General features: G+C 39.8%; 1 protein-coding gene across 1 annotated transcript in view; it reads right to left on the bottom strand.

Moving 5' to 3' along the window:
- Positions 1 to 20,192, bottom strand: part of LOC135218514 (pachytene checkpoint protein 2 homolog) — a 121,913-nt gene that overhangs the window by 50,290 nt on the left and 51,431 nt on the right. The window contains 3 exon segments of the mRNA XM_064254880.1: positions 1,412 to 1,499; positions 1,501 to 1,521; positions 9,657 to 9,842. Of these exon segments, the coding sequence (XP_064110950.1) occupies positions 1,412 to 1,499; positions 1,501 to 1,521; positions 9,657 to 9,842 (295 nt within the window).

Raw genomic sequence — 20,192 nt, 5'->3', positions numbered from 1 at the left:
TCTACTAACCAATAATGATTTAATTTTACTGAGTTCAGCCTCATACCCCACCGACTACAATATTCATTGATCTGGTCCATGTTCCCGATGAGGCTGAGGGCCATTTCATTTTTTATAATTGGAGACTTGACTTTACTCACAAATGTTGCATCATTGGCATACTGAACAATGTTTTCTAGGCCAACAAACATATCACATGTATATAATAAAAATAACAGTTGACCGAGAACACTACCCTGTGAAGTCCAGACACAATAGGTCTGGGTTCACTAATGATCCCTTCAACAGCATCTTACTGCTGTCTGTCTACCTGTAAGTAAATCTTGAAGTAATCATAAATCATATCCACCCACTCCAAGATTCTGAAGTTTATAAATGAGTCCCTTGTGATTTACTAAATTGAAAGCAGCATTGCAGGTACCTAACTGCTTCCTATATGCATATTACCATCAGCTATCAATCCTTTAGAGAGAGACGAATAAAAATTGGCCTGTATTTACTGCAGTCTGCAGATATGCCACCCTTTGGAACAGGCACTGTATTATTAAGCTAGTGCTTATCTGCAAAGATACTATGTTGACATAAAAATCTCAAAGAGAGAGCTAGCTGCTGGAAGCTCTACAAAACTTCCTGCAGGAGACCAAGGCAACCATTTTCTTTTGCTTGCTAGCTTTGGAAGAAGTAGGGGAGGAGGTGGCAGCATTCACTGACTAAGACGAAAATGAAGAAGACAATGATGACTTACTTCTTCTCTTCTTGGTTTTGCCGAGTGCACTTTTAACAACAACATATATAGGAGACCATCACCAAAAATGGTGTATATGGCAGTATCAGGGAGCACAATCCCGATGCTGCATGAGAGGTTACCAAGGAACTAGCAGTCCCACAGTTAGCAGACACCACAGCCAAAATTATACCCTTGAAGTAACCATGAAGTTCAAAAGACACTCGGCTATCCCAAGAGGCCTTAGAAGCCCACAACTCTCTTAAGACCCTCAGCCTCCACAACACTTGAAAAATGAAGTTGGGTTAGATTGTTTTATTACAATTATGTCACACTGTGACATATGATAAATCAGGACCAACCTCAAAGTAGAGAGACACTGAAGACAGTTTGTTCTTCCTTGGACAGTGCCTAACCTAGTGGTTTCCATTTCAAAATTGCTGAAGTGATTGAGGGGTTTGTATATAAAAAGCAAACAGCAGAGATGTCTTCACACGACAGTGGTCAAAAGGGAAGTGGAGTGGAGACCAACGAGAGGATGGGGCTTTCCCCCTCCCGTCAGTGGTTAGCAACCTTGGCTGAAAGTTAAACGGCTGTTCTTGCTGCGTCAGCAAGCTAAATCCTATGTAAAGACCAAAGGTTTGTAGTATTTGTGTAGGCACAATTAAATGCTAAACAGTACTTTACCTGTTCCAGGAGGACCATGCAAAAGGACAACTTTGTTCCATGTTATGACGCTGCTTTTTAAGCCTTTCTTTGAAAAAAAGGAAGTGATTGTTTCGGACAAATCTTAACAACTGAAAAATTACATTAGGATAAAATCTTGAAAATAAAAAAACCTAAAATCTGTTAAAGTAATAATAAAGTAATAACCTGAATGAGCCTATGAGGATAATACTGTTTGTTCATACATTACTTTTTTTTATTCAGATAATTACTTATTTAACAATCATTACATAAGCTAGGTCAAACTAAAATACGATACTATTCAATGACAAGACCTTTCTGAGTGGAAGTTTTGATGCAATATAACAGCAACACACAGTATACATATTGTTATCATTTTTTTTACCATGAGAAATGAAAATTGGTTAATAACTATCACTGTCATTCTTTGCAGAAAGAGCTTACTATAAAACTATCTATCATAGTAATCCTATCTGTGAAAACTGAGTATTAAAATTCTGTCAGAGCCAGATTATTTCCTGGTTTCCCTTACTGTTTTGTGCATTATTATTCCGAGAACACATTTTCCAGCTACGTAAAAAATGACATTTTTATAATAAAATAAGATTTTATGTATACTTACTAAGTAGTTACATAGCTATAGTTTCTATCCGTCGGCAACTAAAATTTTTGAAATTCGCACTAGTTTGTTTTGCCTTAGAGTAAAAATCAGCTGTTTATGCCCTTCTATCCATGAGAAGGGCAGGAGGGCTCTGATAATGTAACTACTTGGGAAGTACAGTGTTGCATCTGAGCTCAAACAAAAATCCGGAAACTGACCCAAGGAATCATATGACTTTTGTAAACAAAAGTGGTTCGGTCAGTTGCCGCTAATAGGCGTTGTTCCCATGCTCATTTGGTCAGGAAAACGGTAAGTACCACAACTAAACTTAGGATTACTGAAAATTATAATGTAAGAGGCATTCTGTGACAACCTTAAAATCCTGTAAGATTTTTAATGGTAGGCTAACCCTTGAAGTGTCGACTGTTGTATCAATAGTTGGCTACAGTCACAACTATTGACACTACTATACAAAACATTTGTAACCTAATAATGGTAAAACCGTAGGTTATTCACGTGAATCACTAGTGATACAACTTTTGATATTGTAAACAAAACAACTAGTTACAGCAATTACCGTAGATAATTACCATAATTAGATGCTAGGATGAGAGTTTTCTCACTTTGTTAAAGAGGTAGGATCTCTATTTGTAATTCTAAAAACCAATAAAGGTCTATAAGCCCAAACATAAATATTTTCAGGAGAAAATGATAATTTGAAAAAGTTAAACATATTTTACAAAATACAGGCAGTCCCCTGGTTACGACGGGTTTGGCTTAAGACGTTCCGATGATAAGGCGCTTTTCAATTATATTCATCAGAAATTATTTCCAAGGTTACGACGCCTACAACGCTGATCTGGCAGAAGAAATATGACACCAAAATGCAAAATAATCAATATTTGAAGTTTTTTTTTTTTTATGAAAAATGCACTAAGAATGCAGTTTTCATAGTTTTCAATGCACCCAAAGTATTAAAAGTAAAGTTTTCTTAGGATTTTTGACGATGTTCCGGCTTACAATGCATCTCAAGAACAAAACCCCCATTGTAACCTGGGGACTGCCTGTATAAGCATCGTCATCTTATGCCATTTGCATTCGATATTGTTTACATTCTCAAAATCTCGGCTGATTGAGCTATCATATCTTCATTGCCATTACACTTGACTGGTAGAAGCTATGTAATTTAGATATTTAACAAAGCTGGGTATAAAAGTGGCACAGCACTTGATTGTATAAGCGTTAAGTGTGATTTTGCTAGTTTTGAACATCAATTTTTCCTCTCTGCCCTTATTTTTTCTTTTTATAGTGATGGCAAATGACGTCGGCAATCAGCCACTTCTCGATCTGGTTGCTTATGTCTGTTCTATAGGTTTACAACCGCTTCATTCGTAATTTAAAAAACCAGGGGAGAGAGAGAGAGAGAGAGAGAGAGAGAGAGAGAGAGAGAGAGAGAGAGAGAGAGAGAGAGAGAGAGAGAGAGAGAGAGAGAGAGACTGACTTTTGCTTGGGTTAGGTTGTTACACTGACACATATCCATTAGCAAAAGTCAATAATATTTGTGATTGAGAATACAAAATGATCATTTTAATAAAACCCTTGTTTTACTGTATCTAATCATATTGCATGTATTATTATTATAATATTATCGAATTATAATACGAACAGAGTGATCTGCCATCTGCATTCTGGTTTTGTTTAAGTTCTTAAAATATCAGCCAATTTCATTTTACCGACACGACCACTGTCTTTAGACATTGAATGGAACTTAATTTATGAAAGAAAGCTGGGTTTAAGAATTGCAGCTACTCTACTTATAAACATAGTATATATAAAAAAGTGCTACAAGTGTGTTTCTTTCTTTTTTTTTTTTTTTTTGCCTGCCAAAACATTTTGCAGTCTGCTCATTATTCGTAATTCCCAGATGTGCTTGACTTTCGAAAGTTATGATCTCATAATTCGTAGTTCCCAGTCGTGCTGAACTTCGAGCCTTAATGTTTACTAAAAGGGGCAATATTTTCTTGGTAGTATTTTATAATCAAATTACGTAAAGGGTTTTGCAATATTGATAGCTCTCCAGTTATCCTTAATATCAGGATTCTTTCCAATTTCAAAGGAACACATTTATGAGGATCTACTTCCAATGGGTATTACTCCGCCGATAATGATGTCACATTATAAGGCACAAAGTGCCTATGAAAAGTTCCCCTATTTTACAAGGATATTTTATGAGAAAAAATTTAATATCATAACACGGAATGAAAGATATTTTAGTTATTTTGTATACAGTATTCCAGTAGACTCTGTATGATGGTTTGTTTACGCCTGTTTACTGCCACTAGTTAACAACTTAACTTAGGGAATTTTCCTAAAGTTTATGATAACAGACATAATTTGGCTTATTTTTAATATTTTATTAATTTCCTGTAAGAATTAGACTTGATTTTCAGTGTTTTATTACTGGCAACAATAATTATGCTTACTCCTTACAGTATATGTTACGTACCTAGCCTAGACTAAGGCGCTCAGTCAACCATCGAATTAATGGCTGAATTAGGCGTACATAGGGCAGTTATTTTACTTCAGTATATATTTAAGAATGAACAAAGTGTGTTAAATGGTATGTTATTTAAAACTGAACTTATTTAATTGCAATTTATGTGTGTAAATGTTTTGTATAAAAAGGCAAGGTTAGGGTAATAACTGGTGGTCAAGAATGGATTAATCCATTTTCAGTTATTCCTTATGGGAAAAATTCATCCAGATCTTCACTAGCAACTGACAGAAAAAAAAAAAAAAAAGTTTGTTTTTGGTCTTCCAATGATGCATTACCTTTACTATGCTTTTTCAAAACACTAGGAGCACACACACAAACAGTGTGCATATATGTTAATATTAATTGGTTAAAGACACTCAAATTAATTAGCAGTACTTATCTTTTCCTGAGAGAGAGAGAGAGAGAGAGAGAGAGAGAGAGAGAGAGAGAGAGAGAGAGAGAGAGAAAATTTCTTGATATATCTGACAAGTTCACCCTATCCCCCCTTTCTCCAAGTCTTTCAGCAAAATATCAGGATTGATATGTATGTATTCATTTAAAATTGTTCATAATATATTGATTTAAAAACTAAAATCTTATTAATTCACTATTAGTATTTTCTTTAATGAAATGATATTATTGATGTTTACATTAATATTTGAAAATTAGTAAATATGTAATTTATCTATCAAACAAAAATCATCCAACTTAGTATGAGAGAGAGAGAGAGAGAGAGAGAGAGAGAGAGAGAGAGAGAGAGAGAGAGAGAGAGAGAGAGAGAGAGAGAGAGAGAGAGAGAGAGAAATAATTTAAATATTATTTTTATGACTTAATATAATTACATAAATCTTATTAAATGCAATACAGTGTTCCCCCCCGTATTCGCGGGGGATGTGTACCAGGGACCCCTGCAAATAGCGCAAACCCGCGAATAGTTAGAACTCCCCTCTAAAAATGCCCATATCTGCTTATCTTTAAAGTATCATCCTATATCAAAGATACCATTGAATTGGTATTATTAATATCATTCCAAAGTCATCTTAAACATTTTACCGTTAGAAATATATAAACAGCCAATAACAGAGAGAGAGAGAGAGAGAGAGAGAGAGAGAGAGAGAGAGAGAGAGAGAGAGAGAGAGAGAGAGAGAGAGAGAGAAAATAACTCCTTACGATATCAATAGACTGAAAGGAACTTCTATAGGCAAGACTTATTTCCCCTCCCATAAATACATATATCTATTCCAGAGAAGGGAGAAAGAGAGGACTGAACAATTATGTTTGTCTGTATATCAATTCTTTTGCTGAGAGAGAGAGAGAGAGAGAGAGAGAGAGGAGAAGAGAGAGAGATGAGAGAGAGAGACGAGAGAGAGAGAGAGAGAGAGAGAGACCAAATGTAAACCTTATGTAACATCCTACATCAAATTTACCTTAAATTATTATCATATTAATGTATTAATCTTAGAGACTGTATCAATATAATTTCAAAGTAATCCTAACCATTAATACCCTTAAAGGTATATACTGTACGTACGTACATACATACGTACTTCTAACACTTGCAGCAGAGAGAGAGAGAGAGAGAGAGAGAGAGAGAGAGAGAGAGAGAGAGAGAGAGAGAGAGAGAGAGAGAGAGAGAGTTGTCCTTACAGTATTTAAAAGAGTGAAATGGAAAGATTATTGTATTTAAAATACTCACATATGAATTTTGTAATTACATTTATAGTACAGGCAGTCCCCGGGTTACAACGGGGTTTCCGTTCTTGAGACGTGTTGTAACCCGAAAATCGTCGTAAGCCGAACATCATAAAAAATACTAAGAAAATTACCTTACTTTAATGCTTTTTGAGTGCATTCAAAACTCAAGGTAAAGTAAACAGCATTCTTATTGCATTTTGCATCAAAAAAAGCATCAAATATTGATTATTTTGCATTTTTGGTGTCATATTTCTTCTGCCAGATGAGCATTGTAAGCGTCGTAACCCTGGAAATAATTTCTGATGAATATAATTTAAAAGCGCCTTAACCTCGGAACATCGTAAGCCGAACCCGTCGTAACCCGGGGACTGCCTGTATTATTATTACACATATAGTATATTATTATTGGAAAATATTAATAATAAACTTATTACATGCATGTACCATAAAAAGATATCTCCTCAGAAGGAGGGAGAGAGGAGAGAGAGAGAGAGAGAGAGAGAGAGAGAGAGAGAGAGAGAGAGAAGAGAGAGAGAGAGAGAGAGAGAGAGAGAGAGAGAGAGAATTGCATAAAAACCATTAACTTCATTGACCATTGTATGGCACTGTTACTTGACAAATTTGACAGCTTCCAAGCTCCAAGCGTCACTGGAGTTATGAGAAGGTAGGGAAATTGATACAGAAAAAGACGAAGGGAAGAATTTTCATTTGAATGTAGTATAATATTATTATTATTATTATTTGAAAATAACCAGCCGAGAAGAGTCTACTTGAGACTCAGAGGTCTGGAAAAACTAACACCTATTAATAATAATAATATTTGAAAATATTAATAAACACATGCATCTACCATAAAAAATTCTCTTATCACAGTAAGAGAGAGGATTATCCTTATGTAAGTGAAATGGAATGGAAAGGTAATTTTTATCTCTTTAAAATACTACCACATACGATTTGTAATTACAGTTTTATTATATTATTAACAACAGAAAATATCAATAAACATTTTACTACTAGTACCATAAAAATTCTTCATCTCAGTAAAGAGAGAGAGTGTGTGTGTTATCTCTCTGTTCTCTCAAAAAATACTTATATCGCTTTCAGCGAACAGAGGGAGTGAGTTACCACTATGACATACATATCCTGTGTGGCAGAGAGAGAGAGAGAGAGAGAGAGAGAGAGAGAGAGAGAGAGAGAGAGAGAGAGAGAGAGAGAGAGAGAAGAGAGAGTTATCCTTAATTAAAAGAGTGAAATGGATAGATTATTGTATTTCTTTAAAATACTATCACATGAATTTTGTAATTACAGTTATATTATTATTATTATTTTACAGTATTAAAAACAAATAGCACATGTACTATAAAAATTCTCGAGTCTCAGTAAATGAGAGAGAGAGAGAGAGAGAGAGAGAGCAGAGAGAGAGAGAGAGAGAGAGAGAGAGAAGAGGACCAAATGTAAACCTTATGTAACATCCTAGAGAAATTGCATGAACACTTGGTGGCAACAACACAACAGCTCCTCCCCCTCCGTCCCATTACTTGATACGTTTGACAGTTTTAGTACCTGGAGTTTGAGAGAGAAGACTGGGATTTCCTTCATTCTTACATAATTTTTCAAATTAATAAACTAAAATCTTACTAATTCACTTTAGTATTTTCTTTAATGAATAGATGTTATTGCTGTATACATTAATATATTTGAAAATATGAAATCAATTATTTATCATACAAAAAACCATACATGTCTGTAGGAGAGAGAGAGAGAGAGAGAGAGAGAGAGAGAGAGAGAGAGAGAGAGAGAGAGAGAGAGAGAGAGAGGAGAAATGTGATATCATTTAATCTTATTAAACTTACTAATACAATATTAATCAGTACTATTAATATTTGAAAATTAGTACATCATTTTTGTACCATAAAAATGCAGTCATGAAAATAACATCAAAAGACACTAATTGGTGATGATTTTTGCTGGTAAATCCCGGGAATAAGTGAATCCCCCGCAAATAGAGGGGTATATATGGTCCAGAGAGAAATCTGAGAATCAGTGAGTCCGCGAATCCAGAGAATGCGAATACAGGTGGAACACTGTACAGTATTGATCAATATTAATAGGTATCTGAAAAGTAGTCAATCATTTTTGTATCATAAAAATAGCATCAAAATACACTAATCAGTGAATATTTTTCAACGGAAAAGTCAGTGAACTGTTGCACTTTTTACTGTGAATAAATTATAGACAGGCGCCACAGAAAAAACTCGAGAATTGGGGAGTCCATAAATACGTGGAGATTACTGTACAGTGAGGCCCCCGTATTTGCGTTCTCCAGATTCGTGGATTTCTCTCTGGACCATATCTACCCATTATTTGGGGGGAAATTCGTGGTATTTTTCTAGGACCATATCTAACCATTATTCGGGGGGAAATTCGTGGTATTTTTCTAGGACCATACCTACCCATTATTCAGGGGGAAATTCATGGTATTTTTCTAGGACCATATGTACCCATTATTCGGGGGAAATTCGCAGTATTTTTCTATGAGAAATATCCAGAAATTCCTGGTTTTTTAAAATCAATTTCATCATAAAATGCACTTTTTAATGATAAAAATATGAAAACCAGGTATAAAAATTTCTAGTGGGTTTTTCTTGAGTTTTACCTACCAAAATAGGCCTTTTTCAGTGTTTTTATAAGGGTTCCAACTATTCACAGGGGTCTGGTATGCATCTCCCCCGTGAATACAGTGGGACCACTATACACGGTTTCCTTCCTCCTTCCCATAAACTTTGCCCAATGTGCAGGCGACCAAGAACAATGCTCAGCACACATCAATTCAGGATTACAATCAAGCCCCCCGGCAAGCAAACTAGTGCAGAGGACATAAGGGTCTACATCAACAGGTGAATGGAAGCAGGTACAACCCTTGTTACCAACACAAAGGCACACACTGCGTAGCAGCCTTCCACTTAGATGATTAGTGGGTTTGAGACAGTAATCAAAGAAATATCAAACACGTAAGTAGTCAAACTCAACAACAAAAGAAACAAGAAAGCTCCCACTGGGAAAATAGAAGCAAAATAGCAATCAGGGTAGAGTTAGCAATCAGGGTAGAGTTGAGAAACACGTCTGCATAGCACATCATCCGGAAGCAAATCGGAATATAACATGTAGGAACAATTAGGGTTTTGGATTATGAAATACTATAGCAAACAATACAATTAACATTTCAGACAATAACAAAGAAGGAAAGCAAATGGCAGTTGTGCTGAAAGCAAAGGGAGGGGTTTTCCCCCTACCACTGGTAGTTAACAACCTTGTTTGAAAGTTAAACAGCCATGTCAGTTCATGTTTGCAAGCCAAATCTTATATAAAGACTGAAGGTTTGTATTTGTGTAGGCTAAGTTTCTCATATCTACCTGTTCTTTAATTGGCTCATCATATACTAGATTCTCCCACAGGTCTTCAAATTCAAGCGCGGGCAACATCCAATGGGTAGCAGCAGGAATCTCTTCCTCACTTTCTTCCAGTTCCTCAATACCAGGACCACAGTGTTCTAGCTTATATACATAATAATCTATTTCCACTGAAGATGTCTCCACATGCTGAAAGAAAAATGATATTGTTATGATACAATAAAGTTTGTTCATACTTACCTGGCAGATATATATATAGCTGTATTCTCCGAAGCCCGACAGAATTTCAAAACTCCCGGCACACACAGTGGTCGGCCAGGTGGTTAGTACCCATTCCCGCCGCTGGGAGGCGGGTGTCAGGAACCATTCCCATCTTCTATTCAGATTTTCTAATGCCACTGTCCACCCCGAGGGGAGGTTGGGCGGGTACTGATTATATATATCTGCCAGGTAAGTATGAACAAACTTTACTGTATCATAACAATATCATTTTGTTCATGACACTTACCTGTCAGATATATATATAGCTGATTCTCACCATTGGAGGTGGGGAGGGACAGAATAAAAGGATTTTGGGAAACATTTCACATGCAGATGATAGACATCTTGGTTCCTTACCTGTTAGCATAGCTGACTTCGTGATTACTGTCACCCAAGTCTGCTTTTGCTTTACTAGTCTCCAGCAAGGACGTGACCTGTATAGCTGGTGAGTTCTAGATGATCTGACAACGGGGCGTGACCACAATGTGTCTAGACCCATATTGACCATACCATGAGGCTAAGAAGTAAAATAAATATCACCACCTGACCAACTTAGCCAAAGTTAAGGTGTTTTAACTAAGGCTTAAGAGTTAAGAAAGTCCAGCCATTGGCGGCGACTCAACAAAAAATAAAATTAAGAACTCTTCCTAACCATTTTCTACAGGATAGGATGAGTGGTACTTCTTGCCCCAAGATTGTGTCTGCGGACACGTATGGCCCTAGCGAGCAGCAGATCTCATATGACGTCTTCACATCTCTCAGGGAAGTGTGAAGCAAACACAGAGTTGCCTTCCGCTAAAACGCGGTACTCAGGATGTAACTGAGTGCCATGCTCTGTTGAAAATGCTTCCGAGGCTGCGCCCTCACCTCGGTGAGCATTTATCTAAAAAGGTTTCAAATCTTTGTTCAAACATGACGAATGAGCCTCTTAGAAAGACTCCTTAAAAATAACGCCAGGGCGTTCTTCGACATGGGCAAGTCTGGTCTTTTTACGGAACACCGCAGATTGTCCGAATGACCTCGACTTTCTTTAGTTTTATCAAGATAAAACTTGAGAGCCCCGACAGGGCACAGGACTCTCTGTGGCTCTTGCCCAATAATTTGTGCCATCCCCTTGATCTCCAGGCCTCTGGGCCAAGGGTTAGACGGGTTTTCGTTCTTAGCAAGAACGGAAGGCTTAGAGGACACCGAATTATGTCCTCTAAAGCCAAAACCTCAAATGATGGCTTAAAACCTCACTAACCCTCTTTGCCGTAGCTAGAGTGGGTTAGAAAATTAGCCTTTCTGGTCACGTGTATTAAGTTTACAGAAAGGAGAGGTTCGAAATGCTTTGACATCAGGAACTTCAGACTACGTCTAAGTTCCATGCCGGAAGCTTCCATCTAGACCATTTCAAGATTTCCGCAGATCTCAAAGATCGTGAAGGGCTTTGTTGTTGACAGATCCGAATCTCTGAGCTAGAGGCCGTCAACAACATATTTCCGTATTCTACAATCGTTGGGACTGTTAGCTTATCCCATACTTCAGACGGAAAGGGAAGACGGTAAAGTAATTCACAGAGGTGGAGGTGTAGGAACAGTCATTCTTCCTGCACTATCTCCAGAATCGGCCCACTCCGATTGGTACACTGCAAAATATGCAGCACTGCTTGCTTTGGCAATGAGACTTGTATTAATCTTGAAGATCCTCTCGCTTCTCAACAGTCTGAACGCATCCAGACTCAGAGCGGAGAGGTTTTTAGGTACCTCTCGAAGTGAGGCTGTTAGAGTAGACCGATTCTCTCGGGAAGGGTCCTTGGAAAGTGCTCTCTGAAGGACGTGACCTCCTTGTGAACCCAAGCCTCTCGAAGGCCAACATGGGCGATCAGCGTCTTTCTCGCTCCCTCTGACGCCAGCAATTATCTTATCATATTCCTAAGCTTTTGAAAAAGTAGGGGAAAAGAGAACTAACCAACTATCCCCATTCCATACTATATGATGGCGTCTATTGCTACCGCTCTCGGATCGAGAATAAGGAGCAACGTAGAGGAAGCTTCTTCGTCTTCAATATTGCGAAGAAATCTACGACAAGGACGTCTCTAAAGTCTCCACAACTCTCGACATACTTCTAAGCGAGGATTACTCAGACGTCAGTAGTTGCTGCCGTCGATCGAGAAGATCCGCACGGACGTGCAATAGTGTAACAACCTCTTGAGGATCGTTACGTTCCGTGCCTATGTCGATAAACATCTCTCTTCTTGGGATATGAGAGAGCTGCGAAATTATCTGAGATGATTTGGACCAATCGACCAAAAACTCACTCTTCGAGGAACTGGAGAGCCAACCAAATTGCTTCCAATTCTCTTAGATTATGTGCCAGGACCTCTGTACCTCTGTCCGGATGCCTGGCACCCTCTCGGTATCACCTGAGGTGATCGTCAACCCATTGAGAGATGTTTAGAATTATTTCTAGATCTTTGATGTTATTTCAGTTCTCCTGTAGGAAAAACTGTAGAGGTCTGAATTGCAGTCTATTCAGGGAAACAAGCTTCTCCAGCGAGGAAATGGTCCCCAGCAGACTCATCCATTCCCTCACTAAGCATGCTTCCTTCCCTAATAAGGCTGCGCTTTGCATAAGCAGGAGAGCATTATTATAGTGCTATGCCGCAGTAGACTCGTACAGAATTCTGTTACAGTGCGGTAAGCAGCGCTGAACAGGTCTAAGAGATATCTCTGTTGAAAATTTCTTAGCAAAAGGAAGTCGTGTTTATTCATGATTACTAGAAATCCCCTCAACCCGAGGCGAAAGTCATGATTGTATGGCAGAGATACGGTTCGTCAATCAATCCCGCGGGAGAGAGAGACGTAAACGACCGAGCATAACAGCGAGCTACCTGATACTGAGTTGGTGACACTGTGACAGTTACACGCAGCAGGCAGCAGCTTATGTTCACCTTCTCGCAGTCTTATGCCGAGTTGCCAGCTATTCTATTTATCTAAGGAATAGATTTTCCATTATTTGAACAGAAACTCTCAAGTTGGCATATTTAAGCGAAACAGAATTCGCTAAATACAGAAGCTGATTTTGTGTTGTCGTAACATTACGCTTAATTAACCAAATGTTAAATCGGAAACTCCTGGAGTACCGATTAAATATACTGCGTCATCCACAATGACAGCAACCTCTCGTCTCGCACTATTCTGCCTTAGTTACCAGCTACTCTCTTCTACGAAGGAATAGGTTTGTTACTATTATCGATCAGAAGGAAATTTTCAAGCAGGCATATTTAAGCGAAACATAATTCGCTAGATGCAGACGCTGAGTTAGTGTTGTCCTTACAGCGGAAACTCCTGGAAGTTTGCAGGAAGGACCGATTAAATACACTTACAATAACCGTCTTTTCGGTTGCCATCTGTAGAGGTAAACCAGATATGCGTATATGACTTGAACCCTACATTAGTAATATGACGCAAAGATAAAATACGTAAGTATTGTAGTCACTTGAACATCTATTTCTCTACTACATTCTTTCCTCGACGAGGAAGAGAGAGAGAATGGAAATCGACTGTCTTCGTTCTCTTTGCCAAGAGAACGAATTAACATTATTCGAATGAAGATCAAGTGAGAACCGAGGATCGAAAAAGACAGTTCAAGCTTCTTATGATATTGGACATAAGACTTCATGGACGTAGTCTACAAGTTTTTTTTTTTTTTTTTTTTTTTTCCTGGTTTTATGAGAGCCTCTGACTAATGAATGAGAGCTCTTTCGAATTTGTAATGAGAGCTTATCCGCTAAGCGATAAAATGTTATTAACGATCTTTGTCAATGGACAACTAACCCTTTTACATGACAGAGAGTAATCCAGGAATTTGAGCATATAGTTTTCCCGATTCCCGCAGAAATCGAGGAAGGGTCAGGATTCCTAATCAGAGACTGGGCTTACGACAGGTAGGACCTTAATGTTCCCCTTCGGCAGCGCAGTCCCGAAAGCAGACGAGGCGTTTTATGACACCGAAATCTGCTTACAGTTTTTCTGGAATTCATCAAGTCATGGATTCTATTGAACGCTCCCTTCGTAGAAAGCAAAGTAGACATCTTGACGAGACCAAACTCCTTCCTCTCTTCGAAGACGCCCTCTTAAAGACCGTTCTTGCAGGAATCCTGGCGAACGTCTTGATGCGTAGGACGCCTAACGTTCTGAAGAACGTCCTGGTAAGTGCTCTGCTGAGCGACCTGACGTGTAGGATGCCGAACGTTTTCAAAAGCGTCCTCGCTAGCGTCCTGGCGAGCGTCCAGATGTGTAAGACATCGAGCGTCTTCCAAAAAGCTTATCAATGTTTATGACGTCGAGCGTCTTCCAGAGCGCTCTGATGAGCGTCTCTTCGTGTAGGACGTCGAGCATCTGCAAAAGCTTCCTCACGTCTCAAAGCGTAGGACGTTGAGCGTCTTCAAGAGACGTCCTCGCGAGTGTCTTACCGAGCTTGTATGGTTCTGAACGGCATCTCAAGAGAGGATCTTGTCGAGCGCCCTGATGCATGAAAGGCCATAAGACTTGACCATACCGTAGACTTAAAGTGAATTCTCTACTACATTCATCTTCTCACTAAGCATGTACTCTAATAAGCCATGCTTTCGTAAGCATGAGAGCATTATATAATATAGTGTTCTGCTGCGTTAGATTCCTTTAATAATGTTACCTACGGTAATCAGCATTGAAAGGCTGTAATATCTTTCTTATTGAAAGCTTCTTAGCAAAAGGCAGACAATATTTTATTTATGTTTTGCTTAACTATCCCTCAATCCGAGGCTAAGACCGCGATAGTAGGGGAGAAGATACGGTTAGTCATCCATCCCGCAGACCGACCTCTCATGACTGAGAAAATAGATGGTTACTGCGTTGGTCTAAGCGATAGCAGCCTCCGTTAGCTGTCTGGCCTTACTCTTCCAGAGTTGCCAGCTACTCCATTCAATAAAGGAATCTTATAAAATTATTATCGAACTTCAGGAAGTTCTTATTAATGTATATTTAAGCGAAACAAGACTTCGATAAATCTAGAAGCTAATTAGGTATTGTCATAACAATCCCTTTAAGCGTAGTCCTTCCTAGGAAAGTCCTGTAAGGATACTGGTAATAGAGTTGCACAGCAAAGAAGTAACTACGGTATGTGCTTATGATTTGACCGTATCGTATTATCATACAGCAGATACTCTACTACCTTCTTTCCCTGCCGAAGCAGATAGAGAAAGGAAAAACTTTACTATCTTTGTTCTTTTCGTTAATAGAACGATAGAAAGAGTATATATATCTCCTTAAGGAAGGAAGTTAATCCAGGAAACTCTTTAAATCTTCGTAATTTCCTCATAAATCGCGGAAGAGACAGAATTCCTGTTCATCTAGGGGTTTACGGAAGGAAGTAGATATTTCCTATCCGCCATCATACCCAAACGTCGATAAGATTCTTATTAAGAAACCAAGGTTTCTCCTGAACGTCTTGGTAAAAACTTCGACATGACTGTTGCTTATCAAATACGGAGGCGTCCCGAAAAGCGTCCTGTCTTCAAGGGGAGCGCCGCTCATGAAGCGTGCTAATCATAAGCCAATGTACGGTGATCGTCGTCCGGACGAGTATTATGGACGTTCGCAACTCCTGACAAAGACGGCGGCCGCCTGTGCGACATCTTGCGTCTCTGTCACGACTCATCGACAGCTCCAGAAATACGCAACTCAAAAGGACGCCTGTGCGTTCTTCTTGGGTGCGAGGATGTAGAGAAGCGACGAGCAAGGAAAAGGAGAAGAAGACTGCCTGACTTGACAGACAGACAGCCCTCAAATCCTTCCTTCAGTAAATGTGTTTTGCCCTTCTTTTGGCGAAAACGAAGCCAACCGAGAAGGGCTGATCCTGTGAGAAGACGAGGGTTTGCCTTCTTCCTTTTCACCGTAACAATGATAAGGCGATCTGGGCGCTTAACAGCGTTCTTCCTATTTCCTTCTTCTTTCTCCCATGCGTTGGAAAGTCGTCAAATTGTTAAGGCGGCGATTACAATCGCATGACAATAGAGAGAGAGGACGTGAAGCGTCCTCCTCAATAAGCTTCTATTTAAAGGGCGCGAGTCCTTCCGAGAGCTCCAACCCCTGTACGGGGAGGACGCCTCGGAGGACGAGAAGCAATCCTTCAGGATTCGTGCATGTGCACGAACTTTGGCAGCCTGAGAATCGTCTTCAGGTCCTGCCGAAGGGACGCCAGATCGGTGGGGGTTCCTCGTAACCCTCCTTCGGCTTTCGACATGCCCTCTCCCTGTGGTCCTGGGAGTCCGACAGAGGTCTAGACCTAGAGGCGTTATAAGGCCGATCTGACGCCCCCTCCACAACACTAGGGGCACTAAATCAACATCACTACACTCACAACACTGATTGGAGAGCGAGCACTTTAGATTCCAATTACTGATGTAATCCACCATAACAGAAAGGGCATTACCTCTCACAGACACTTCCTCTAGGCCCGTAGGCCATACCACAAGGTTAGGCAAAATAAAGTTTACTCTGTTTACTGATCTTGGAGGAAAACCTCCTGATTCTATTACGCTCTAATTTGCGTACATACGAATCATACATCTTTCGGAATCAGTCAATTATTACACTAATTACATTGATGACACGTCGTGCATATTAAGTGAGAATATATCGAAAGTTTCGTTATTCTCACCTAACCCCTTGCAGACAACAAAGTCCGAAACTAGTCTAACTAGAATCAGACTTAAATCAATTTACGATAGCGTATGCCTAGCCGCAAATCCAAGTTAATAAACCAAAAAGAAAACAACCAAGATACTAAAGCGGCAATGAAGTTCCAAAATCCTAGATGGAGGTAATGAAAACAGGTGTTTACATTACCGGCGACAGAAGAAAATCTGAATAGAAGATGGGAATGGTTCCTGACACCCGCCTCCCAGCGGCGGGAATGGGTACTAACCACCTGGCCGACCACTGCGTGTGCCGGGAGTTTTGAAATTCTGTCGGGCTTTGGAGAATACAGCTATATATATATCTGACAGGTAAGTGTCATGAACAAATGCACATTTTTTACAATTCTGAATATTACATCATAAAATATATACATCAACACAAGCCAAATACAAGCCAGATTAAAAATTTTAATCTTATAGAATGAAAAATCAAGGAAATAATATCAGCCCTTAACAGGCAAATAATGCCTATGGAACTATATTATCCCACAAATATAACAACCAATATAATTACAGGCAGACAAACTTTACAGGACATCTGAAACAGGGAGTGAGAAATTGCCAGAATTCAACAGAGATAAATAGACACAGTTCAGAAATGATATTGTTATGATACAATAAAGTTTTATACATACTTACCTGCAGATATATACTTAGCTTTAGACTCCGTCGTCCCGACAGAAATTCAAATTTCGTGGCACACGCTACAGGTAGGTCAGGTGATCTACCGTCCCGCCACTGGTTGGCAGGAATAGGAACCATTCCCGTTTTCTATCAGAATTTTTTCTCTCTACCACCTGTCTCCTGCGGGGAGGCTGGGTGGGCCATTAACCGTATATATCTGCAGGTAAGTATGCATAAAACTTTATTGTATCATAACAATATAATTTTTATACATTCAACTTAACTGCCAGATATATACTTAGCTGATTGGCACCCTCGGTGGTGGGTAAGAGACAGCTAAATACTGAGTAGACAGGTAAACAACATACGTTGTAGGTAATAAATAAATAAAACCTTGGTTCCTATCTGTTTAGACGGAGGGTTGACTACCTAGCTATTGCTTAGGAGTCTACTCCGTCTCAAGAGCCTCAGCGAGGATGTGACCTATGGCTAAGAGTTCTTGTAGGTCTGTCAATGGGGTCTTATCCGCTTACTCAACAGAACCTAATGGCCTTTGTCAATGGGGTCTTATCCACTTATATGACAATACACCTATGCCTAGTGGCATAATTAAGGAGCACAACACCGATCCCAAACACCTGATCCTAACACGAGGGTTAGTGCTTAATTTGAAAAGAGTTATCCCCAAACTCCTTTCAAAGAACCCCAAGAAAAAACACTACGTTAAATAAAATTAACTCACTAGTAAGGATCAGTGTCGGCTCCCTCTCCCAGCAACGTATCCGCAGCACGTATAAACCAAGAGAGAAGGATCTCTCTTAGGTTAACTTGACATCCTTCGTGTAATGGGAAGTCAACACTGAGTTGTATCTCCCGTATGTGACAGTTAATATGTCCTTTATGACCATATGTTATGGAAAAGAACAAGAATTCACCAAAAGCTCGCACTTCATGCACTTTAATTCTCAGCTGTTTGAAGGAATCAATCAAGTCACTTATGAAGTGCTTTAGAGATCACACTTGTCTCAAAGAAGACCAGGGTGTTCTTTGACATGGATCTTTCTGGATGAAGCCTGAAGCCTGTCTGGCGCCTCGCGCCTGGCTGGCTCCTCGCGCCTGGCTGGCTCCTCGCGCCTGTCTGGCGACTTATAGATCTTCCTTCGCATTGCGCCAGGCTGGCGCTTCTGGCGCATTGCGCCAGGCTAGCTTCTTATGGAGCTTTTGGCGTATTGCGCCAGGCTGGCGCTTCTGGCGCACTGTGCTAGGCTGGCGCTTTTTTTTTTTTTTTTTTTGGTGCCGGTGCCTGCCTGGCTGGCTCCTCCCCACTTGCTGGAGCTTCGAGCTTGGTAGTCTCTCGAGGCTGTTTGGCGATGTCCATCTCGACCACTCTTATCTGTCTGAATTGCTCGCCTGGAGGCCCTCTCCTTCTCCGCATCAGACAATGACAGTGTCCCTTCGAACTGTCTGCCTATGGCGTTTTTTTCGCCTGTTTGGCATTTGGCGCCTGGCTGGCGCTACTCTGTCCGAAAGTCCTGAACAACCACAATAGTTTATTAGGAGATGTGGAGAAGGGTGGAAGAAATTCTTCCACTTTGAGCTTTTGGCCTCTAGCCAGGGGAGGTGATTGTAGTCAGCTACATCCAGTAGACGATAGGATATCTAACAGTACGAACGAAGAGAAGAGTCTTCCTCGAGGAGGATCCTTCATGAGTACTTCCGTTGCTAACAAGATCTCTTCTTACATGTTGATGAAGTTTTCTCGTTGCAGAATCTTCTCTCTTGCCCGAAGGAAGGGAAGGAGCCTGGAAGTCGAAGGAGACTCAGAGCTGAAATTGGGCGGCCCACCCCTGATTTGCTTAGCTTTTATTATATCCCTCTGAATACCTTCTGGGAAGCATTTCGAGCCCTCATCGCACCCCAAAGACTCTGTAGGCAAACGTTTAAACCATCTCTTCTTCTGTAGATGAAAATTGTAAGTACCCTGTCTGGACAACGAGAAGGAAAAACTATCTGAAAGCGTTGAGTCAGGAATAGAGGGTTTTAGTTCTTTTGCCAGACATACTATGCTGGCAAGAACCCATTGCCGAGTCTCCATTGAATCTGATGCGAGATTCCAATGCACAAAAAATTCACTTGTCTTCTTGGTAGTTTAGGGCAGAGAAACAAAGAATTCCTTCATAAAATTTCTTAAAGAAGTTTGATGAGGAGCAGTTCCATCTTGTCGGGAAAATGGAATCTGTGGTCACGAAAAGGACCCATTCGAAGTACATGATATCCTACTCTTGTCGTATTGAGGTATCGTATAAGATCCCGAAGATCTTAATCCTCTGCTATCTCTAATTCCCCTTGTAGAGACAGGAGATATGCTTTTACTGCATTCTTTGATAGCAGATATATACAGAGGTGATTCCTCCTTCTGAAAGGGAAGAAAAACCGCTATGTGGTTCACAGATGGTATCGGAAGAGGCCAGTTTCCTCATTCCATCTAGCACAATCTGCAGCAATTCTATTTTCTTGGCTATGGACTCATGTCATTTACCTTGAAAAAATCCTCTCATTCATGTCACTTCCGGTCAGTCTGCAACGTAGGACAGACTCAGAGTGGAGAGGTGTTAAGGTACATTTATAATACAAGGTAGAATATCCAGACTCTTGGAAAAAAGCCTTCCGAAACATGCTGTGAGAAGAACGTTGACCTCCGTGAATCCAACCTCTCCGAAGGCCAAACATGGGGCGAAAAGCATCATCCTCTCTCCTCTTGACTCCATTAATTATCTTAAAATATCTGTTAAGAATTTAATTTATATATATATATATCTGTTAAGAATTGATATATATATAGGGGAAAAAAGACTAATGTTTATTCCCCTTTCAAAAACTGGATGGTCGTATATTGCTACCTTTCTTGGTTTGAGAATAAGGAAGCATTC

This window comes from Macrobrachium nipponense, chromosome 9, assembly GCF_015104395.2.
Source record: "Macrobrachium nipponense isolate FS-2020 chromosome 9, ASM1510439v2, whole genome shotgun sequence".
Taxonomy (NCBI): domain Eukaryota; kingdom Metazoa; phylum Arthropoda; class Malacostraca; order Decapoda; family Palaemonidae; genus Macrobrachium; species Macrobrachium nipponense.
The sequence above is the reverse complement of the archived record's forward strand: the minus strand, read 5'-3'. Positions and strand labels throughout refer to the sequence as shown.